This window comes from Giraffa tippelskirchi, chromosome 12 (genome assembly GCF_054371585.1).
Source record: "Giraffa tippelskirchi isolate mGirTip1 chromosome 12, T2T-mGirTip1v1.2.pri, whole genome shotgun sequence".
Taxonomy (NCBI): Eukaryota; Metazoa; Chordata; class Mammalia; order Artiodactyla; family Giraffidae; genus Giraffa; species Giraffa tippelskirchi.
The window spans coordinates 67,732,657-67,751,149 of record NC_137286.1 but is presented as its reverse complement, the minus strand read 5'-3'; the positions used below and the strand labels follow the sequence as shown (position 1 = coordinate 67,751,149).

The 18,493-nt window shown below is 54.2% G+C and overlaps 1 protein-coding gene across 1 annotated transcript; it reads left to right on the top strand.

Moving 5' to 3' along the window:
* Positions 1–10,858: 10,858 nt before the first annotated feature.
* LOC145529984 (uncharacterized) lies at positions 10,859–12,653 on the top strand. Its single transcript, XM_081550761.1, has 3 exons — positions 10,859–11,028; positions 11,428–11,740; positions 11,991–12,653. The coding sequence occupies exons 1-3, from the start codon at positions 10,894–10,896 to the stop codon at positions 12,617–12,619; spliced, it is 1,077 nt and encodes a 358-aa protein (XP_081406887.1). The 5' UTR covers positions 10,859–10,893; the 3' UTR covers positions 12,620–12,653.
* Positions 12,654–18,493: the final 5,840 nt, after the last annotated feature.

Sequence of the window (18,493 nt, the reverse complement as noted above, 5' to 3'; positions counted from 1 at the left end):
GCTATTATATAAGACAAAAAACCCCACATCACCCCCTTTCACTCCCCCCACCCCCAAAATGTGTTTTAGTCTATTGAATTTTTGTGTCCTCAGTTGTGTCTGATTCACGGCAACTCACGAACTCTACACAGCCAGGCTCTTCCGTCCATGGAATTCAGGGCAATTTTTTCTGTCACAGCAAATGCCCACCCTGGGTGATCCAAAGGCAAGGGCTCAGAGGCTCCTGAGAGACTAACTCCTTTCAGCTGAGCACAGAGCTGGCTCCTCACTGGGATGCCTGTGGCCTGGGGCTCCCAGAGGGGATAGCAGCACTCGCCCCACCGTGTGGTCACTGCTGGAAGTGCAGGCTGCTCCTCACTCCCCCTTGACAGTGTCCCTGAGGGCAGAACAGTGGGAATCTACTCAAGGTGGAAACGCAAACTCCGATGCAACCAAACTTCCCACAAGGTCTCCAAAACCACTCAGGAACAGGGAATTGGAAACTGCAGGGCATGACATGAATGGAGATGGAGACTTGACACCTTACACCGAGTTCACTTCCAGTTATCCCTAGACAAAGTTTCCATGAAAACTTGTCACAAATCTAGAAGAACAATGAGCAGAAACCGGACACGTGCTTTGAGTCTTCACACACAAAACAAAAAGGCAGCCCACAAAACAACCCAGAGAATACAGTGGACTTTGCAAAATCAAAGATATCTACTGTGGGAAAGACCTCATTACAAAAGCAAAAGACAGGTCATACATCGCGAGACGAATGAGTGGAAACACAAAGCTTCTCAAGGATGTGTCTCCAAACAGACAAAGAACACCAACACGACAAGCCTGTGAAAACTAGGGAAAGGTCTGAAGGGACAGCAGACTGAGGAAGACACACACAGAGTATCCCGGATGATGTCCAGCACTGAGGGCCTGAAGAAACAACAGTCTAGTTGCACTCCCTCAGGCCTGTGTGACCCTGGATGAGGCCTCTGTTTCCCGGTGGCTCTGAGAGATGGACAGGGAGGAAGGGGAAGAGAAATCACTTGCATTTCTAATACTCACAGCAAAGTCTTCCAATGAGAAGGGAATTATCACCCCCACTGACAATGCCATTCACTGAAGTGATACCCACGAGTCCATCTAACCCAGAAGGGAAGGAAGGACCTGTTCTCACAAAACGGTGAGAGATGGAAGAAGGAAGATCAAGCCCACACCAACCACTGGAAAGAGAAGCTGTGCTCAGGGCTTGAAAGAATTCCTATTGGGAAAATGATGTCACAGCCCCACAAGGCAATCCACAGCTTCGATGCTATTCCTCCCAAAATGCCAATGCATTTTCGCACCGAACAAAGAATTGCAAAAGGGGTACGGAAACCGAAAAGAGCCTAAATTGTCAATACAATCCGACGAAAAAGCCCCGATACGGACATCCAAGGTTGTGTGAAAGGAAATTAGACGACCAAACTAGGATCCTCAGGAGAGTATCGGAGAAGGCGATGGCGACCCACTCCAGTACTCTTGCCTGGAAAACGCCCTGGACGGAGGAGCCTGGTAGGCTGCAGGCCATGGGGTCGCGCAGAGTCAGACACGACTGAAGTGACTTAGGCGCAGCGGCAGCAGCAGGACAGTATGCTATTGGGAATACAACAACACACACAGATCCAGATCGATGGAATAAAGTTGAGGGTCCAGAAACAAACCCCGGCATCCATGGTCAACTCATCTCTGACACAAAAGGGGAGAATATCCAAATGGGAACAAGAAAGCCTCTTCAATAAATGTCCATGGGAAAACCAGACAGCTACATCTGAAGAACGCTATTGGTTTTGATCTCACACCACCTCAATATCGGGGAAAAACCTCACCCTAAAGACTGATGTCATGAGACAGCTAGAAAGAAGCGTAGGTCAAAGGCTCCTTAACATCAGAGTCTCCTTGCCATTTGCTGGGCGGAGGTAGAAATGGGTCTCTTCAAGTAAGGGAAAGAGGAAAACGAAGTACGCCAATGGGTTTCCATCCAATGGAACCTCTTCACAACAGAGAAGCTAAGCATTCAGAAATGCAAAAGATGGGAAACGGAACATGAGAGACTCCTTGCAAGTGGTGTATCTGAGAAGGGGTTCATATGGAAAGAGACGAAGAATGCACAGCACTCAGATTCCAAGAAACACCACCACCACCCTTGACCCTTCCCCCATGACCAACTCCGACCTAAAGCCTTTCTCTCCCTCTAACCGATCCCTAAAACATAACCCTCATCTAATCATATACATGTGAATTCCTAGCATCCATCCATCCACACACGAGAGAGAAAGAGGAAGACACAGACTGAATCGAGAAGGGAAAAGAGAGGGACACAGACAGAGAGAGACACGGAACCAAAGAGAGGAAAGGAGTCGACGGTCCAGACTTTTCATCAATCTGTCTCGAAGGTAGAAGCAATGACAGTGCCCATCCACCCCAGAAGGGAGAAAAGGACGGAAGGTTTGGAGAGGAAAAGACAAGAACGCAGGGAGCCATTAGAAGCTCAGCCACCCGCAGAAGCCGAGCTGGGACACTTGAACAGAATCTCAATGGAAACAGAGGACCAGAAAGTTGGCTACTCTTTTCTATAAGAGAGGGAGACCTTCGAGTCTTCCTTTCGCGCCTCCAACTTGGATGCGGGGTCTCAAAACAGTCAGGAGGGGGAGTGCCTTTTCCTGGGTACCACGGCGCATCCAGGCCTCGTTCTGCCCCATTCTGTGCTGTGTCAGCCCTGGATGGAGTCTTTCTTTCTGAATTCTCAGCGCACAAGCTCCACGTGATATCGGCCCCAGGTGGAAAGGCATGGAGCTGCTCGTAGGCCGACAGACCTAGGAAGCAGATGGGAGAATGACCCCCACTCTGCAGATGGAGAGACTGGGGAAACCCTGAGGGGCATACGCTTGTCCAGGGCCACACCACTTATGAGAAGAAGGAGCCTGGTCTGAGAGCAGCGGGGTCCTCGGAGCTCAGGCCCTGGCTGCACCCAGGCCTCCCCAGGGCTGTGGGCTGGGCTGTGTGGCTGTCACTGTGCCTGCACATGGCCTAAGGGGGGTGGTCGAGCAGTCAGAAACCCAGAGATTCCCTTGGGAAGTTTTGGGGAAGGGACTTCAGCACGAACCCCAGGAAATGATGTCACCTGCCGGCAACAGAACCCAACAGAACCCGCAACCCGGGTATCCAGGCCTCCAGAGCGGAGAGGAGCCCCCAGCCAGATCACTTGCTGCCAGGATGTTCTGCTGTTTGCCCCTGCCCAGAGGCCGGGGCCTCAGGAGAGCTCACAGGCAGTGTGCGTGGGCACCCTGTCAACGTTGGCTCAGGGCACCCCCGAGAGGCCTCTGGCCCTTTGCCCGGAGAAACAGAAAGGTAACACGGGGAGCCCCAGGCCGGGCCAGCCCACCTCTCCCATGCCACCCGGAAACACCGGGTCCTTTGCCTGTGTGTGTGGATGCGGGTTTCTCGGGGTGTGTCTCCCTCAAGGAAGCCCAGGCGGATGTGGGGTCAGAAGCCTGCGGGCAAGTTGTGTCCACACCCCAGGGGAGAGCAGGCTGGCTGGGATGGGGAGAGTGCGGGCAGCGCCGGCCGCCCAGGCTGGCCTCACACCCTCAGGTGGGTCTCTTTCGTCCCGGGTGGGGATCTGAGCAGACACACGTCTCTGACCCTTCTGGGAAGAGAAGTTCGAGCAGGCAGAAGCAGCGGCTCCACTGGCCAGGCCCATCTCGGAAAAGTCCCAGCATGGCTGGCTGACGGTCACTGTCGTTGCAGAGCTTCCCACGTGATGAGGCCGAGGACGGGGACACCCCGTCCACCTCCCGGAGGGAGGGGTCGGAGCACCACCCCCCCGCCCCTGAGGCCCAGTGCAGGCTCCAGGTGAGCGTGCCCACGGAGGCATCAGCCCCACCGGGGGCGAAGCGGAGGCGGGGAAGGCCTGCTGCCGAGACACCACACAGGATACACCCGGCGGCCCAGTCTGAGGCTGCCACGGAGCTCAGCACACCCGGCTCCGACCCAGAGTCCCGAGAACCCCAGCCTCTGAGGCAGCAGGAGGACCTGGAGCCCAGCATGCCAGAGCACAGAGGTGAGGACGCTGGGGCTGGTGCACGGGAGTGTGTGGGGAGGGGGTGCTGAGCTACACAGGGACGAGTCCCCGAAAGATGCTGCTGGGCCTGCAGCAAGCGCTGGCCTCACACCCCCACCCCCATCTTGCACACTTCAGTCCCAAAAGACATCCGACCCTGGGTATTCTTTGGGAATCTCTTGGAAGCTTTCTGTCCCGGGATACGCACATGCCAAGGCTGGCCTGTGGGCAAACTTTGCTTCTCCCCCAGCTCTAGCACTGGCCTCCAACTGGAACCAGGCTCCACTTCCCAGACCTGTCCCTACAGAGGTGGTGGCTCCAGGTGCAGGACCCAGGGATCCACCGAGGGCAGATGGAGAACCGAGACTTGCCCTTGCAGAGACACCAGGCCAGCTGGGTTCTGGCCAGCACACCGGGCAGATCGGATCTCCGTGCCTGCAGGACCCCCAGCCCCAGGCACTGATGTCCCACCCCCTCAGCCAGAACCTCCACCTCCACGTGCACCTGTACCTGCTCGGGCTTTGGCAGGAGAACCCGAGGCAGAGGAGGAGTCACCGCCTCGGCAGGGAGAGCCTGCCCTGGCTCCCGCGCAACACCCAGATGCCGACGATGACTCACCCACCCCTGCAGGAAGAACGAGCCCCCGCTCTGGACAGAGACCCAGAGCCCTTGCCGGAAACACCACGTCCAGGGGAGCGGTCGGCTCTGCCGCCTCCATCCCTGTCGGCTCACCGTGGACGCTGTCAACTCGGTCTGCCCCCAGGGGACATGGAGTTCCTTTCCCCTGAACTGCTTTGCATTTGGTTTGTTTCCACCTTTCTGGTGATGTTTTATTTTTTGTATGGTTTCCTGTATTTTTGTTGGTTAAGTTGGGAACTTGTTGGTTAAGTTAGTAAACTTTTTCATCATTGTTGCAATTTGGGAACACTGTTGTGTAACTCTGCTGATACTGTGTTACCATCACCACTTTGTGGTTTCAGACCCGTTTGATCTTTATGCCCCACCCCCCAACAAAGCCTGGATTCAAGGCAAGCACGCCCTGTTCATCCCTCCCCCCGATCCTGAACACAATTTCATCTTTTCTTTCTGCATTCCTTCCTATATTCTTGGTGTCCCCAATCAATGACTCTCAGTGAAATGACTGAAGGAGTTTCTTTCGGACTCTCCACCTACTGTAAGACTCCATTGGAGAGTTCTCATTTTTATGTCATTTGAACTAGCCTTTGATAGCTGACAGGACGGTGTACGTCCTTTCAAGATATCATGTGCCAAACGAAGCCCTTTTGGCAAATGCCATCATTATCTCCAGGCAGGCATTGCTGTTTGAAGGGTGACATCTCAGCCAGAAGGCAGAGGCTGAGCTCCTCTTGTTGCACCAGCTCCCAAAAGAAGCCAAGAAAGGGAGCTGGAACAACAAACCACCCCAACGCCCAGGAAAGCGTTCTTCACGACAGAAGGCTAGAAAATGACCCAACAACCTTGTGGCCCAGAACCCCTCTAGAAAAATCACTGTTCCATAAAAAAGAGAAACACGTGGGAAGTTCCAAGGAGAGGCAATGCCCATGGCCAGTGTACTTTAGAGACGGCCTGACCGCTCCGGGGAAGACACGCACCGACGGAACCCCTTGGGAAACAGCAGTGAGAGTCCTCACCGTCGTAAGGGTTTCCTCTGGGGACAACCTGCCCTGGGCACCACATGAGGGAGCAGACCGGCTTCTCTTCCTCTGCCCCCACAGCATTCACTCATGAAGGCAGCTCAGGTGTTCTCATGCCCTGCCTGCCTGCCTGCCTGCCTGGCTCATCCGTGAGCTGTGACCACCTCCAGGGCAGGACTCCACCTTCTCCTCTCTGTGTACCGTGAATCTGCACACAGTGGGCTTTCAGAACCTTAGGAGACTTGAGCCATTCCCACTCGAGCCAGAACCCTCCCCAGGAAGGAAAACGGCTGTGGAGTCATTTTGGCCCCAGCACTGGTTCCGAAAGCCTGGCGGCTCCTACAGCCTCTACGGTGTGAAGAGGGAGGTCCCTTTTGACAGAGCTTTCCGGCTGTCAGATCTAAGCTGTTGTTTCACTGTCAGCTGTGTCTCTTCCGTTGCAGCCAGGTGGGCCACGCTGCTCCAAAGGGGCTCACAAGCTGAGTGGCAAGGGAGGTATTGAGAGGACAGGGATGGCTACAACGTGCTGCAAACTGAGTGAGGGTCCCCACAATCCTCAGCAAAGGTCTGTGGTGTGCAAGTGGGGAGTAGAGGGCCCCCAAGTTCCAAAGGAAGGGAGGTACTCGGGAGCTAAAGCCCTTGGCTGCTGTGGTAGCAGCTGCAGATGGCAGCTCGTCCACAGTGCACTTCGAATGAGGTCATATGAGCGGGACTCTGGAAATGGCTCCGAAATCAAGAGAAAGGGGTCAGGGTATGTGGGAATCCGGCGGGGGTGGGGGGTGGATGAAGGAAGGTGTCCTTCCTCTCTCCAGTGCAATTTGGTTTGGTGAGTCTCAAAGCTACCAGATGGCACTTCCCAAGTCAGGCCCCCGCAGGAATCAGGGTGGGCTGCGTGCCTCGGCCCCTGCCACAGGGACAAGCCACACCAGTGGCCTCCCTGAGCTCCAATGGCCGGATCTGGGGGTTCTGTCTGGGTGCACACCTCCTTGCTCTGGCCAAGTTCCCCCCTTCTCTGAGCACCAGCTTCATCCTCTCGAATGAGGACATCGATTGCTACCTTGGCACGTTACTCTCTTCATCCTGTGAAGACTCATTAGGCTTATCCTACAATTACTAGCTGGCCCGAAGAGATATCTCCTGAATCCAGATTAAGCTGGAGTCTCCCAGGCTCATCTGGCATGTCTTCCCTGAAGTCTGCCAAAACCCACACCCTTGCATTTCCAGGGACTCCCCTTAGCCAGCTGGGCAGAAAACCCAGCATGGTTCAAACAAGCTGACAGACAAGCGGGAGAGGACTCACGGGCAGACGGCCTCCCTCAGGTCTCGGGTGGAGCTCTGGGACCACAGCAGCAGCGGGCCATCTCAGCCCCTGGGCTCAGCAGCGCCCTCATTCTCAGGCCGGCGGCTCTGCCCTGAGGGGAGCAGGAAGGTCACCAACTGCCGCAGGCGGACCTCAAGCCCCTCCCACTGCTGGAGCCTGACCTCCCCCGTCCCCACCCCTGCCCCTACCCCAGCAGGACGAGAGCTCGTCTTCCCCTGGCTTCCAACGTGAGGCCCGGCCCTGGGCCCCGATTGGGCACTGCCCCAGTCCGGAGCCAATCACAGTGGCCAGGGAGGTGGAACGCACCGATTGGCCAGGGCCAGGTCATGTGACCATACTCCCCAGGAAACTCAAATATTACCAAGATTCCCTAACAAACCAATGAACAAAATTATCCAGTAAAGGCAAACCGTACATTTTAATGAGGCCAATGTCACAGAAAAAAAAAAAATCCTTCACAATGAACTGCTCAAGGAAGCTACTAAATAAGCTTTCAGAAAAGTTAAGACTTTTTTTTTTTTTTTTTAATAGGGTGACGGAGAGCTATACCTTTCCCATCTATGTGAATTTAGGTTTAAACTAGATTTCCCTCGGCTATTATATAAGACAAAAAACCCCACATCACCCCCTTTCACTCCCCCCACCCCCAAAAAGTGTTTTAGTCTATTGAATTTTTGTGTCCTCAGTTGTGTCTGATTCACGGCAACTCACGAACTCTACACAGCCAGGCTCTTCCGTCCATGGAATTGAGGGCAATTTTTTCTGTCACAGCAAATGCCCACCCTGGGTGATCCAAAGGCAAGGGCTCAGAGGCTCCTGAGAGACTAACTCCTTTCAGCTGAGCACAGAGCTGGCTCCTCACTGGGATGCCTGTGGCCTGGGGCTCCCAGAGGGGAGAGCAGCACTCGCCCCACCGTGTGGTCACTGCTGGAAGTGCAGGCTGCTCCTCACTCCCCCTTGACAGTGTCCCTGAGGGCAGAACAGTGGGAATCTACTCAAGGTGGAAACGCAAACTCCGATGCAACCAAACTTCCCACAAGGTCTCCAAAACCACTCAGGAACAGGGAATTGGAAACTGCAGGGCATGACATGAATGGAGATGGAGACTTGACACCTTACACCGAGTTCACTTCCAGTTATCCCTAGACAAAGTTTCCATGAAAACTTGTCACAAATCTAGAAGAACAATGAGCAGAAACCGGACACGTGCTTTGAGTCTTCACACACAAAACAAAAAGGCAGCCCACAAAACAACCCAGAGAATACAGTGGACTTTGCAAAATCAAAGATATCTACTGTGGGAAAGACCTCATTACAAAAGCAAAAGACAGGTCATACATCGCGAGACGAATGAGTGGAAACACAAAGCTTCTCAAGGATGTGTCTCCAAACAGACAAAGAACACCAACACGACAAGCCTGTGAAAACTAGGGAAAGGTCTGAAGGGACAGCAGACTGAGGAAGACACACACAGAGTATCCCGGATGATGTCCAGCACTGAGGGCCTGAAGAAACAACAGTCTAGTTGCACTCCCTCAGGCCTGTGTGACCCTGGATGAGGCCTCTGTTTCCCGGTGGCTCTGAGAGATGGACAGGGAGGAAGGGGAAGAGAAATCACTTGCATTTCTAATACTCACAGCAAAGTCTTCCAATGAGAAGGGAATTATCACCCCCACTGACAATGCCATTCACTGAAGTGATACCCACGAGTCCATCTAACCCAGAAGGGAAGGAAGGACCTGTTCTCACAAAACGGTGAGAGATGGAAGAAGGAAGATCAAGCCCACACCAACCACTGGAAAGAGAAGCTGTGCTCAGGGCTTGAAAGAATTCCTATTGGGAAAATGATGTCACAGCCCCACAAGGCAATCCACAGCTTCGATGCTATTCCTCCCAAAATGCCAATGCATTTTCGCACCGAACAAAGAATTGCAAAAGGGGTACGGAAACAGAAAAGAGCCTAAATTGTCAATACAATCCGACAAATTGTCAATACAAGCCCCGATACGGACATCCAAGGTTGTGTGAAAGGAAATTAGACGACCAAACTAGGATCCTCAGGAGAGTATCGGAGAAGGCGATGGCGAACCACTCCAGTACTCTTGCCTGGAAAACGCCCTGGACGGAGGAGCCTGGTAGGCTGCAGGCCATGGGGTCGCGCAGAGTCAGACACGACTGAAGTGACTTAGGCGCAGCGGCAGCAGCAGGACAGTATGCTATTGGGAATACAACAACACACACAGATCCAGATCGATGGAATAAAGTTGAGGGTCCAGAAACAAACCACGGCATCCATGGTCAACTCATCTCTGACACAAAAGGGGAGAATATCCAAATGGGAACAAGAAAGCCTCTTCAATAAATGTCCATGGGAAAACCAGACAGCTACATCTGAAGAACGCTATTGGTTTTGATCTCACACCACCTCAATATCGGGGAAAAACCTCACCCTAAAGACTGATGTCATGAGATAGCTAGAAAGAAGCGTAGGTCAAAGGCTCCTTAACATCAGAGTCTCCTTGCCATTTGCTGGGCGGAGGTAGAAATGGGTCTCTTCAAGTAAGGGAAAGAGGAAAACGAAGTACGCCAATGGGTTTCCATCCAATGGAACCTCTTCACAACAGAGAAGCTAAGCATTCAGAAATGCAAAAGATAGGAAACGGAACATGAGAGACTCCTTGCAAGTGGTGTATCTGAGAAGGGGTTCATATGGAAAGAGACGAAGAATGCACAGCACTCAGATTCCAAGAAACACCACCACCACCCTTGACCCTTCCCCCATGACCAACTCCGACCTAAAGCCTTTCTCTCCCTCTAACCGATCCCTAAAACATAACCCTCATCTAATCATATACATGTGCATTCCTAGCATCCATCCATCCACACACGAGAGAGAAAGAGGAAGACACAGACTGAATCGAGAAGGGAAAAGAGAGGGACACAGCCAGAGAGAGACACGGAACCAAAGAGAGGAAAGGAGTCGATGGTCCAGACTTTTCATCAATCTGTCTCGAAGGTAGAAGCAATGACAGCGCCCATCCACCCCAGAAGGGGGAAAAGGACGGAAGGTTTGGAGAGGAAAAGACAAGAACGCAGGGAGCCATTAGAAGCTCAGCCACCCGCAGAAGCCGAGCTGGGACACTTGAACAGAATCTCAATGGAAACAGAGGACCAGAAAGTTGGCTACTCTTTTCTATAAGAGAGGGAGACCTTCGAGTCTTCCTTTCGGTCCTCCAACTTGGATGCGGGGTCTCAAAACACTCAGGAGGGGGAGTGCCTTTTCCTGGGTACCACGGCGCATCCAGGCCTCGTTCTGCCCCATTCTGTGCTGTGTCAGCCCTGGATGGAGTCTTTCTTTCTGAAGTCTCAGCGCACAAGCTCCACGTGATATCGGCCCCAGGTGGAAAGGCATGGAGCTGCTCGTAGGCCGACAGAACTAGGAAGCAGATGGGAGAATGACCCCCACTCTGCAGATGGAGAGACTGGGGAAACCCTGAGGGGCATACGCTTGTCCAGGGCCACACCACTTATGAGAAGAAGGAGCCTGGTCTGAGAGCAGCGGGGTCCTCGGAGCTCAGGCCCTGGCTGCACCCAGGCCTCCCCAGGGCTGTGGGCTGGGCTGTGTGGCTGTCACTGTGCCTGCACATGGCCTAAGGGGGGTGGTCGAGCAGTCAGAAACCCAGAGATTCCCTTGGGAAGTTTTGGGGAAGGGACCTCAGCACGAACCCCAGGAAATGATGTCACCTGCCGGCAACAGAACCCAACAGAACCCGCAACCCGGGTATCCAGGCCTCCAGAGCGGAGAGGAGCCCCCAGCCAGATCACTTGCTGCCAGGATGTTCTGCTGTTTGCCCCTGCCCAGAGGCCGGGGCCTCAGGAGAGCTCACAGGCAGTGTGCGTGGGCACCCTGTCGACGTTGGCTCAGGGCACCCCCGAGAGGCCTGTGGCCCTTTGCCCGGAGAAACAGAAAGGTAACACGGGGAGCCCCAGGCCGGGCCAGCCCACCTCTCCCATGCCACCCGGAAACACCGGGTCCTTTGCCTGTGTGTGTGGATGCGGGTTTCTCGGGGTGTGTCTCCCTCAAGGAAGCCCAGGCGGATGTGGGGTCAGAAGCCTGCGGGCAAGTTGTGTCCACACCCCAGGGGAGAGCAGGCTGGCTGGGATGGGGAGAGTGCGGGCAGCGCCGGCCGCCCAGGCTGGCCTCACACCCTCAGGTGGGTCTCTTTCGTCCCGGGTGGGGATCTGAGCAGACACACGTCTCTGACCCTTCTGGGAAGAGAAGTTCGAGCAGGCAGAAGCAGCGGCTCCACTGGCCAGGCCCAGCTCGGAAAAGTCCCAGCATGGCTGGCTGACGGTCACTGTCGTTGCAGAGCTTCCCACGTGATGAGGCCGAGGACGGGGACACCCCGTCCACCTCCCGGAGGGAGGGGTCGGAGCACCACCCCCCCGCCCCTGAGGCCCAGTGCAGGCTCCAGGTGAGCGTGCCCACGGAGGCATCAGCCCCACCGGGGGCGAAGCGGAGGCGGGGAAGGCCTGCTGCCGAGACACCACACAGGATACACCCGGCGGCCCAGTCTGAGGCTGCCACGGAGCTCAGCACACCCGGCTCCGACCCAGAGTCCCGAGAACCCCAGCCTCTGAGGCAGCAGGAGGACCTGGAGCCCAGCACGCCAGAGCACAGAGGTGAGGACGCTGGGGCTGGTGCACGGGAGTGTGTGGGGAGGGGGTGCTGAGCTACACAGGGACGAGTCCCCGAAAGATGCTGCTGGGCCTGCAGCAAGCGCTGGCCTCACACCCCCACCCCCATCTTGCACACTTCAGTCCCAAAAGACATCCGACCCTGGGTATTCTTTGGGAATCTCTTGGAAGCTTTCTGTCCCGGGATACGCACATGCCAAGGCTGGCCTGTGGGCAAACTTTGCTTCTCCCCCAGCTCTAGCACTGGCCTCCAACTGGAACCAGGCTCCACTTCCCAGACCTGTCCCTACAGAGGTGGTGGCTCCAGGTGCAGGACCCAGGGATCCACCGAGGGCAGATGGAGAACCGAGACTTGCCCTCGCAGAGACACCAGGCCAGCTGGGTTCTGGCCAGCACACCGGGCAGATCGGATCTCCGTGCCTGCAGGACCCCCAGCCCCAGGCACTGATGTCCCACCCCCTCAGCCAGAACCTCCACCTCCACGTGCACCTGTACCTGCTCGGGCTTTGGCAGGAGAACCCGAGGCAGAGGAGGAGTCACCGCCTCGGCAGGGAGAGCCTGCCCTGGCTCCCGCGCAACACCCAGACGCCGACGATGACTCACCCACCCCTGCAGGAAGAACGAGCCCCCGCTCTGGACAGAGACCCAGAGCCCTTGCCGGAAACACCACGTCCAGGGGAGCGGTCGGCTCTGCCGCCTCCATCCCTGTCGGCTCACCGTGGACGCTGTCAACTCGGTCTGCCCCCAGGGGACATGGAGTTCCTTTCCCCTGAACTGCTTTGCATTTGGTTTGTTTCCACCTTTCTGGTGATGTTTTATTTTTTGTATGGTTTCCTGTATTTTTGTTGGTTAAGTTGGGATTAGTAAACTTTTTCATCATTGTTGCAATTTGGGAACACTGTTGTGTAACTGGTGATACTGTGTTACCATCACCACTTTGTGGTTTCAGACCCATTTGATCTTTATGCCCCATCCCCCAACAAAGCCTGGATTCAAGGCAAGCACGCCCTGTTCATCCCTCCCCCCGATCCTGAACACAATTTCATCTTTTCTTTCTGCATTCCTTCCTATATTCTTGGTGTCCCCAATCAATGACTCTCAGTGAAATGACTGAAGGAGTTTCTTTCGGACTCTCCACCTACTGTAAGACTCCATTGGAGAGTTCTCATTTTTATGTCATTTGAACTAGCCTTTGATAGCTGACAGGACGGTGTACGTCCTTTCAAGATATCATGTGCCAAACGAAGCCCTTTTGGCAAATGCCATCATTATCTCCAGGCAGGCATTGCTGTTTGAAGGGTGACATCTCAGCCAGAAGGCAGAGGCTGAGCTCCTCTTGTTGCACCAGCTCCCAAAAGAAGCCAAGAAAGGGAGCTGGAACAACAAACCACCCCAACGCCCAGGAAAGCGTTCTTCACGACAGAAGGCTAGAAAATGACCCAACAACCTTGTGGCCCAGAACCCCTCTAGAAAAATCACTGTTCCATAAAAAAGAGAAACACGTGGGAAGTTCCAAGGAGAGGCAATGCCCATGGCCAGTGTACTTTAGAGACGGCCTGACCGCTCCGGGGAAGACACGCACCGACGGAACCCCTTGGGAAACAGCAGTGAGAGTCCTCACCGTCGTAAGGGTTTCCTCTGGGGACAACCTGCCCTGGGCACCACATGAGGGAGCAGACCGGCTTCTCTTCCTCTGCCCCCACAGCATTCACTCATGAAGGCAGCTCAGGTGTTCTCATGCCCTGCCTGCCTGCCTGCCTGCCTGGCTCATCCGTGAGCTGTGACCACCTCCAGGGCAGGACTCCACCTTCTCCTCTCTGTGTACCGTGAATCTGCACACAGTGGGCTTTCAGAACCTTAGGAGACTTGAGCCATTCCCACTCGAGCCAGAACCCTCCCCAGGAAGGAAAACGGCTGTGGAGTCATTTTGGCCCCAGCACTGGTTCCGAAAGCCTGGCGGCTCCTACAGCCTCTACGGTGTGAAGAGGGAGGTCCCTTTTGACAGAGCTTTCCGGCTGTCAGATCTAAGCTGTTGTTTCACTGTCAGCTGTGTCTCTTCCGTTGCAGCCAGGTGGGCCACGCTGCTCCAAAGGGGCTCACAAGCTGAGTGGCAAGGGAGGTATTGAGAGGACAGGGATGGCTACAACGTGCTGCAAACTGAGTGAGGGTCCCCACAATCCTCAGCAAAGGTCTGTGGTGTGCAAGTGGGGAGTAGAGGGCCCCAAAGTTCCAAAGGAAGGGAGGTACTCGGGAGCTAAAGCCCTTGGCTGCTGTGGTAGCAGCTGCAGATGGCAGCTCGTCCACAGTGCACTTCGAATGAGGTCATATGAGCGGGACTCTGGAAATGGCTCCGAAATCAAGAGAAAGGGGTCAGGGTATGTGGGAATCCGGCGGGGGTGGGGGGTGGATGAAGGAAGGTGTCCTTCCTCTCTCCAGTGCAATTTGGTTTGGTGAGTCTCAAAGCTACCAGATGGCACTTCCCAAGTCAGGCCCCCACAGGAATCAGGGTGGGCTGCGTGCCTCGGCCCCTGCCACAGGGACAAGCCACACCAGTGGCCTCCCTGAGCTCCAATGGCCGGATCTGGGGGTTCTGTCTGGGTGCACACCTCCTTGCTCTGGCCAAGTTCCCCCCTTCTCTGAGCACCAGCTTCATCCTCTCGAATAAGGACATCGATTGCTACCTTGGCACGTTACTCTCTTCATCCTGTGAAGACTCATTAGGCTTATCCTACAATTACTAGCTGGCCCGAAGAGATATCTCCTGAATCCAGATTAAGCTGGAGTCTCCCAGGCTCATCTGGCATGTCTTCCCTGAAGTCTGCCAAAACCCACACCCTTGCATTTCCAGGGACTCCCCTTAGCCAGCTGGGCAGAAAACCCAGCATGGTTCAAACAAGCTGACAGACAAGCGGGAGAGGACTCACGGGCAGACGGCCTCCCTCAGGTCTCGGGGGGAGCTCTGGGACCACAGCAGCAGCGGGCCATCTCAGCCCCTGGGCTCAGCAGCGCCCTCATTCTCAGGCCGGCGGCTCTGCCCTGAGGGGAGCAGGAAGGTCACCAACTGCCGCAGGCGGACCTCAAGCCCCTCCCACTGCTGGAGCCTGACCTCCCCCGGCCCCACCCCTTCCCCTACCCCAGCAGGACGAGAGCTCGTCTTCCCCTGGCTTCCAACGTGAGGCCCGACCCCGGGCCCCGATTGGGCACTGCCCCAGTCCGGAGCCAATCACAGTGGCCAGGGAGGTGGAACGCACCGATTGGCCAGGGCCAGGTCATGTGACCATACTCCCCAGGAAACTCAAATATTACCAAGATTCCCTAACAAACCAATGAACAAAATTATCCAGTAAAGGCAAACCGTACTTTTTAATGAGGCCAATGTCACAGAAAAAAAAAAAAAATCCTTCACAATGAACTGCTCAAGGAAGCTACTAAATAAGCTTTCAGAAAAGTTAAGACTTTTTTTTTTTTTTTAATAGGGTGACGGAGAGCTATACCTTTCCCATCTATGTGAATTTAGGTTTAAACTAGATTTCCCTCGGCTATTATATAAGACAACAAACCCCACATCACCCCCTTTCACTCCCCCCACCCCCAAAAAGTGTTTTAGTCTATTGAATTTTTGTGTCCTCAGTTGTGTCTGATTCACGGCAACTCACGAACTCTACACAGCCAGGCTCTTCCGTCCATGGAATTCAGGGCAATTTTTTTCTGTCACAGCAAATGCCCACCCTGGGTGATCCAAAGGCAAGGGCTCAGAGGCTCCTGAGAGACTAACTCCTTTCAGCTGAGCACAGAGCTGGCTCCTCACTGGGATGCCTGTGGCCTGGGGCTCCCAGAGGGGAGAGCAGCACTCGCCCCACCGTGTGGTCACTGCTGGAAGTGCAGGCTGCTCCTCACTCCCCCTTGACAGTGTCCCTGAGGGCAGAACAGTGGGAATCTACTCAAGGTGGAAACGCAAACTCCGATGCAACCAAACTTCCCACAAGGTCTCCAAAACCACTCAGGAACAGGGAATTGGAAACTGCAGGGCATGACATGAATGGAGATGGAGACTTGACACCTTACACCGAGTTCACTTCCAGTTATCCCTAGACAAAGTTTCCATGAAAACTTGTCACAAATCTAGAAGAACAATGAGCAGAAACCGGACACGTGCTTTGAGTCTTCACACACAAAACAAAAAGGCAGCCCACAAAACAACCCAGAGAATACAGTGGACTTTGCAAAATCAAAGATATCTACTGTGGGAAAGACCTCATTACAAAAGCAAAAGACAGGTCATACATCGCGAGACGAATGAGTGGAAACACAAAGCTTCTCAAGGATGTGTCTCCAAACAGACAAAGAACACCAACACGACAAGCCTGTGAAAACTAGGGAAAGGTCTGAAGGGACAGCAGACTGAGGAAGACACACACAGAGTATCCCGGATGATGTCCAGCACTGAGGGCCTGAAGAAACAACAGTCTAGTTGCACTCCCTCAGGCCTGTGTGACCCTGGATGAGGCCTCTGTTTCCCGGTGGCTCTGAGAGATGGACAGGGAGGAAGGGGAAGAGAAATCACTTGCATTTCTAATACTCACAGCAAAGTCTTCCAATGAGAAGGGAATTATCACCCCCACTGACAATGCCATTCACTGAAGTGATACCCACGAGTCCATCTAACCCAGAAGGGAAGGAAGGACCTGTTCTCACAAAACGGTGAGAGATGGAAGAAGGAAGATCAAGCCCACACCAACCACTGGAAAGAGAAGCTGTGCTCAGGGCTTGAAAGAATTCCTATTGGGAAAATGATGTCACAGCCCCACAAGGCAATCCACAGCTTCGATGCTATTCCTCCCAAAATGCCAATGCATTTTCGCACCGAACAAAGAATTGCAAAAGGGGTACGGAAACCGAAAAGAGCCTAAATTGTCAATACAATCCGACGAAAAAGCCCCGATACGGACATCCAAGGTTGTGTGAAAGGAAATTAGACGACCAAACTAGGATCCTCAGGAGAGTATCGGAGAAGGCGATGGCGACCCACTCCAGTACTCTTGCCTGGAAAACGCCCTGGACGGAGGAGCCTGGTAGGCTGCAGGCCATGGGGTCGCGCAGAGTCAGACACGACTGAAGTGACTTAGGCGCAGCGGCAGCAGCAGGACAGTATGCTATTGGGAATACAACAACACACACAGATCCAGATCGATGGAATAAAGTTGAGGGTCCAGAAACAAACCCCGGCATCCATGGTCAACTCATCTCTGACACAAAAGGGGAGAATATCCAAATGGGAACAAGAAAGCCTCTTCAATAAATGTCCATGGGAAAACCAGACAGCTACATCTGAAGAACGCTATTGGTTTTGATCTCACACCACCTCAATATCGGGGAAAAACCTCACCCTAAAGACTGATGTCATGAGACAGCTAGAAAGAAGCGTAGGTCAAAGGCTCCTTAACATCAGAGTCTCCTTGCCATTTGCTGGGCGGAGGTAGAAATGGGTCTCTTCAAGTAAGGGAAAGAGGAAAACGAAGTACGCCAATGGGTTTCCATCCAATGGAACCTCTTCACAACAGAGAAGCTAAGCATTCAGAAATGCAAAAGATGGGAAACGGAACATGAGAGACTCCTTGCAAGTGGTGTATCTGAGAAGGGGTTCATATGGAAAGAGACGAAGAATGCACAGCACTCAGATTCCAAGAAACACCACCACCACCCTTGACCCTTCCCCCATGACCAACTCCGACCTAAAGCCTTTCTCTCCCTCTAACCTATCCCTAAAACATAACCCTCATCTAATCATATACATGTGCATTCCTAGCATCCATCCATCCACACACGAGAGAGAAAGAGGAAGACACAGACTGAATCGAGAAGGGAAAAGAGAGGGACAGAGCCAGAGAGAGACACGGAACCAGAGAGAGGAAAGGAATCGACGGTCCAGACTTTTCATCAATCTGTCTCGAAGGTAGAAGCAATGACAGTGCCCATCCACCCCAGAAGGGAGAAAAGGACGGAAGGTTTGGAGAGGAAAAGACAAGAACGCAGGGAGCCATTAGAAGCTCAGCCACCCGCAGAAGCCGAGCTGGGACACTTGAACAGAATCTCAATGGAAACAGAGGACCAGAAAGTTGGCTACTCTTTTCTATAAGAGAGGGAGACCTTCGAGTCTTCCTTTCGCGCCTCCAACTTGGATGCGGGGTCTCAAAACAGTCAGGAGGGGGAGTGCCTTTTCCTGGGTACCACGGCGCATCCAGGCCTCGTTCTGCCCCATTCTGTGCTGTGTCAGCCCTGGATGGAGTCTTTCTTTCTGAATTCTCAGCGCACAAGCTCCACGTGATATCGGCCCCAGGTGGAAAGGCATGGAGCTGCTCGTAGGCCGACAGACCTAGGAAGCAGATGGGAGAATGACCCCCACTCTGCAGATGGAGAGACTGGGGAAACCCTGAGGGGCATACGCTTGTCCAGGGCCACACCACTTATGAGAAGAAGGAGCCTGGTCTGAGAGCAGCGGGGTCCTCGGAGCTCAGGCCCTGGCTGCACCCAGGCCTCCCCAGGGCTGTGGGCTGGGCTGTGTGGCTGTCACTGTGCCTGCACATGGCCTAAGGGGGGTGGTCGAGCAGTCAGAAACCCAGAGATTCCCTTGGGAAGTTTTGGGGAAGGGACTTCAGCACGAACCCCAGGAAATGATGTCACCTGCCGGCAACAGAACCCAACAGAACCCGCAACCCGGGTATCCAGGCCTCCAGAGCG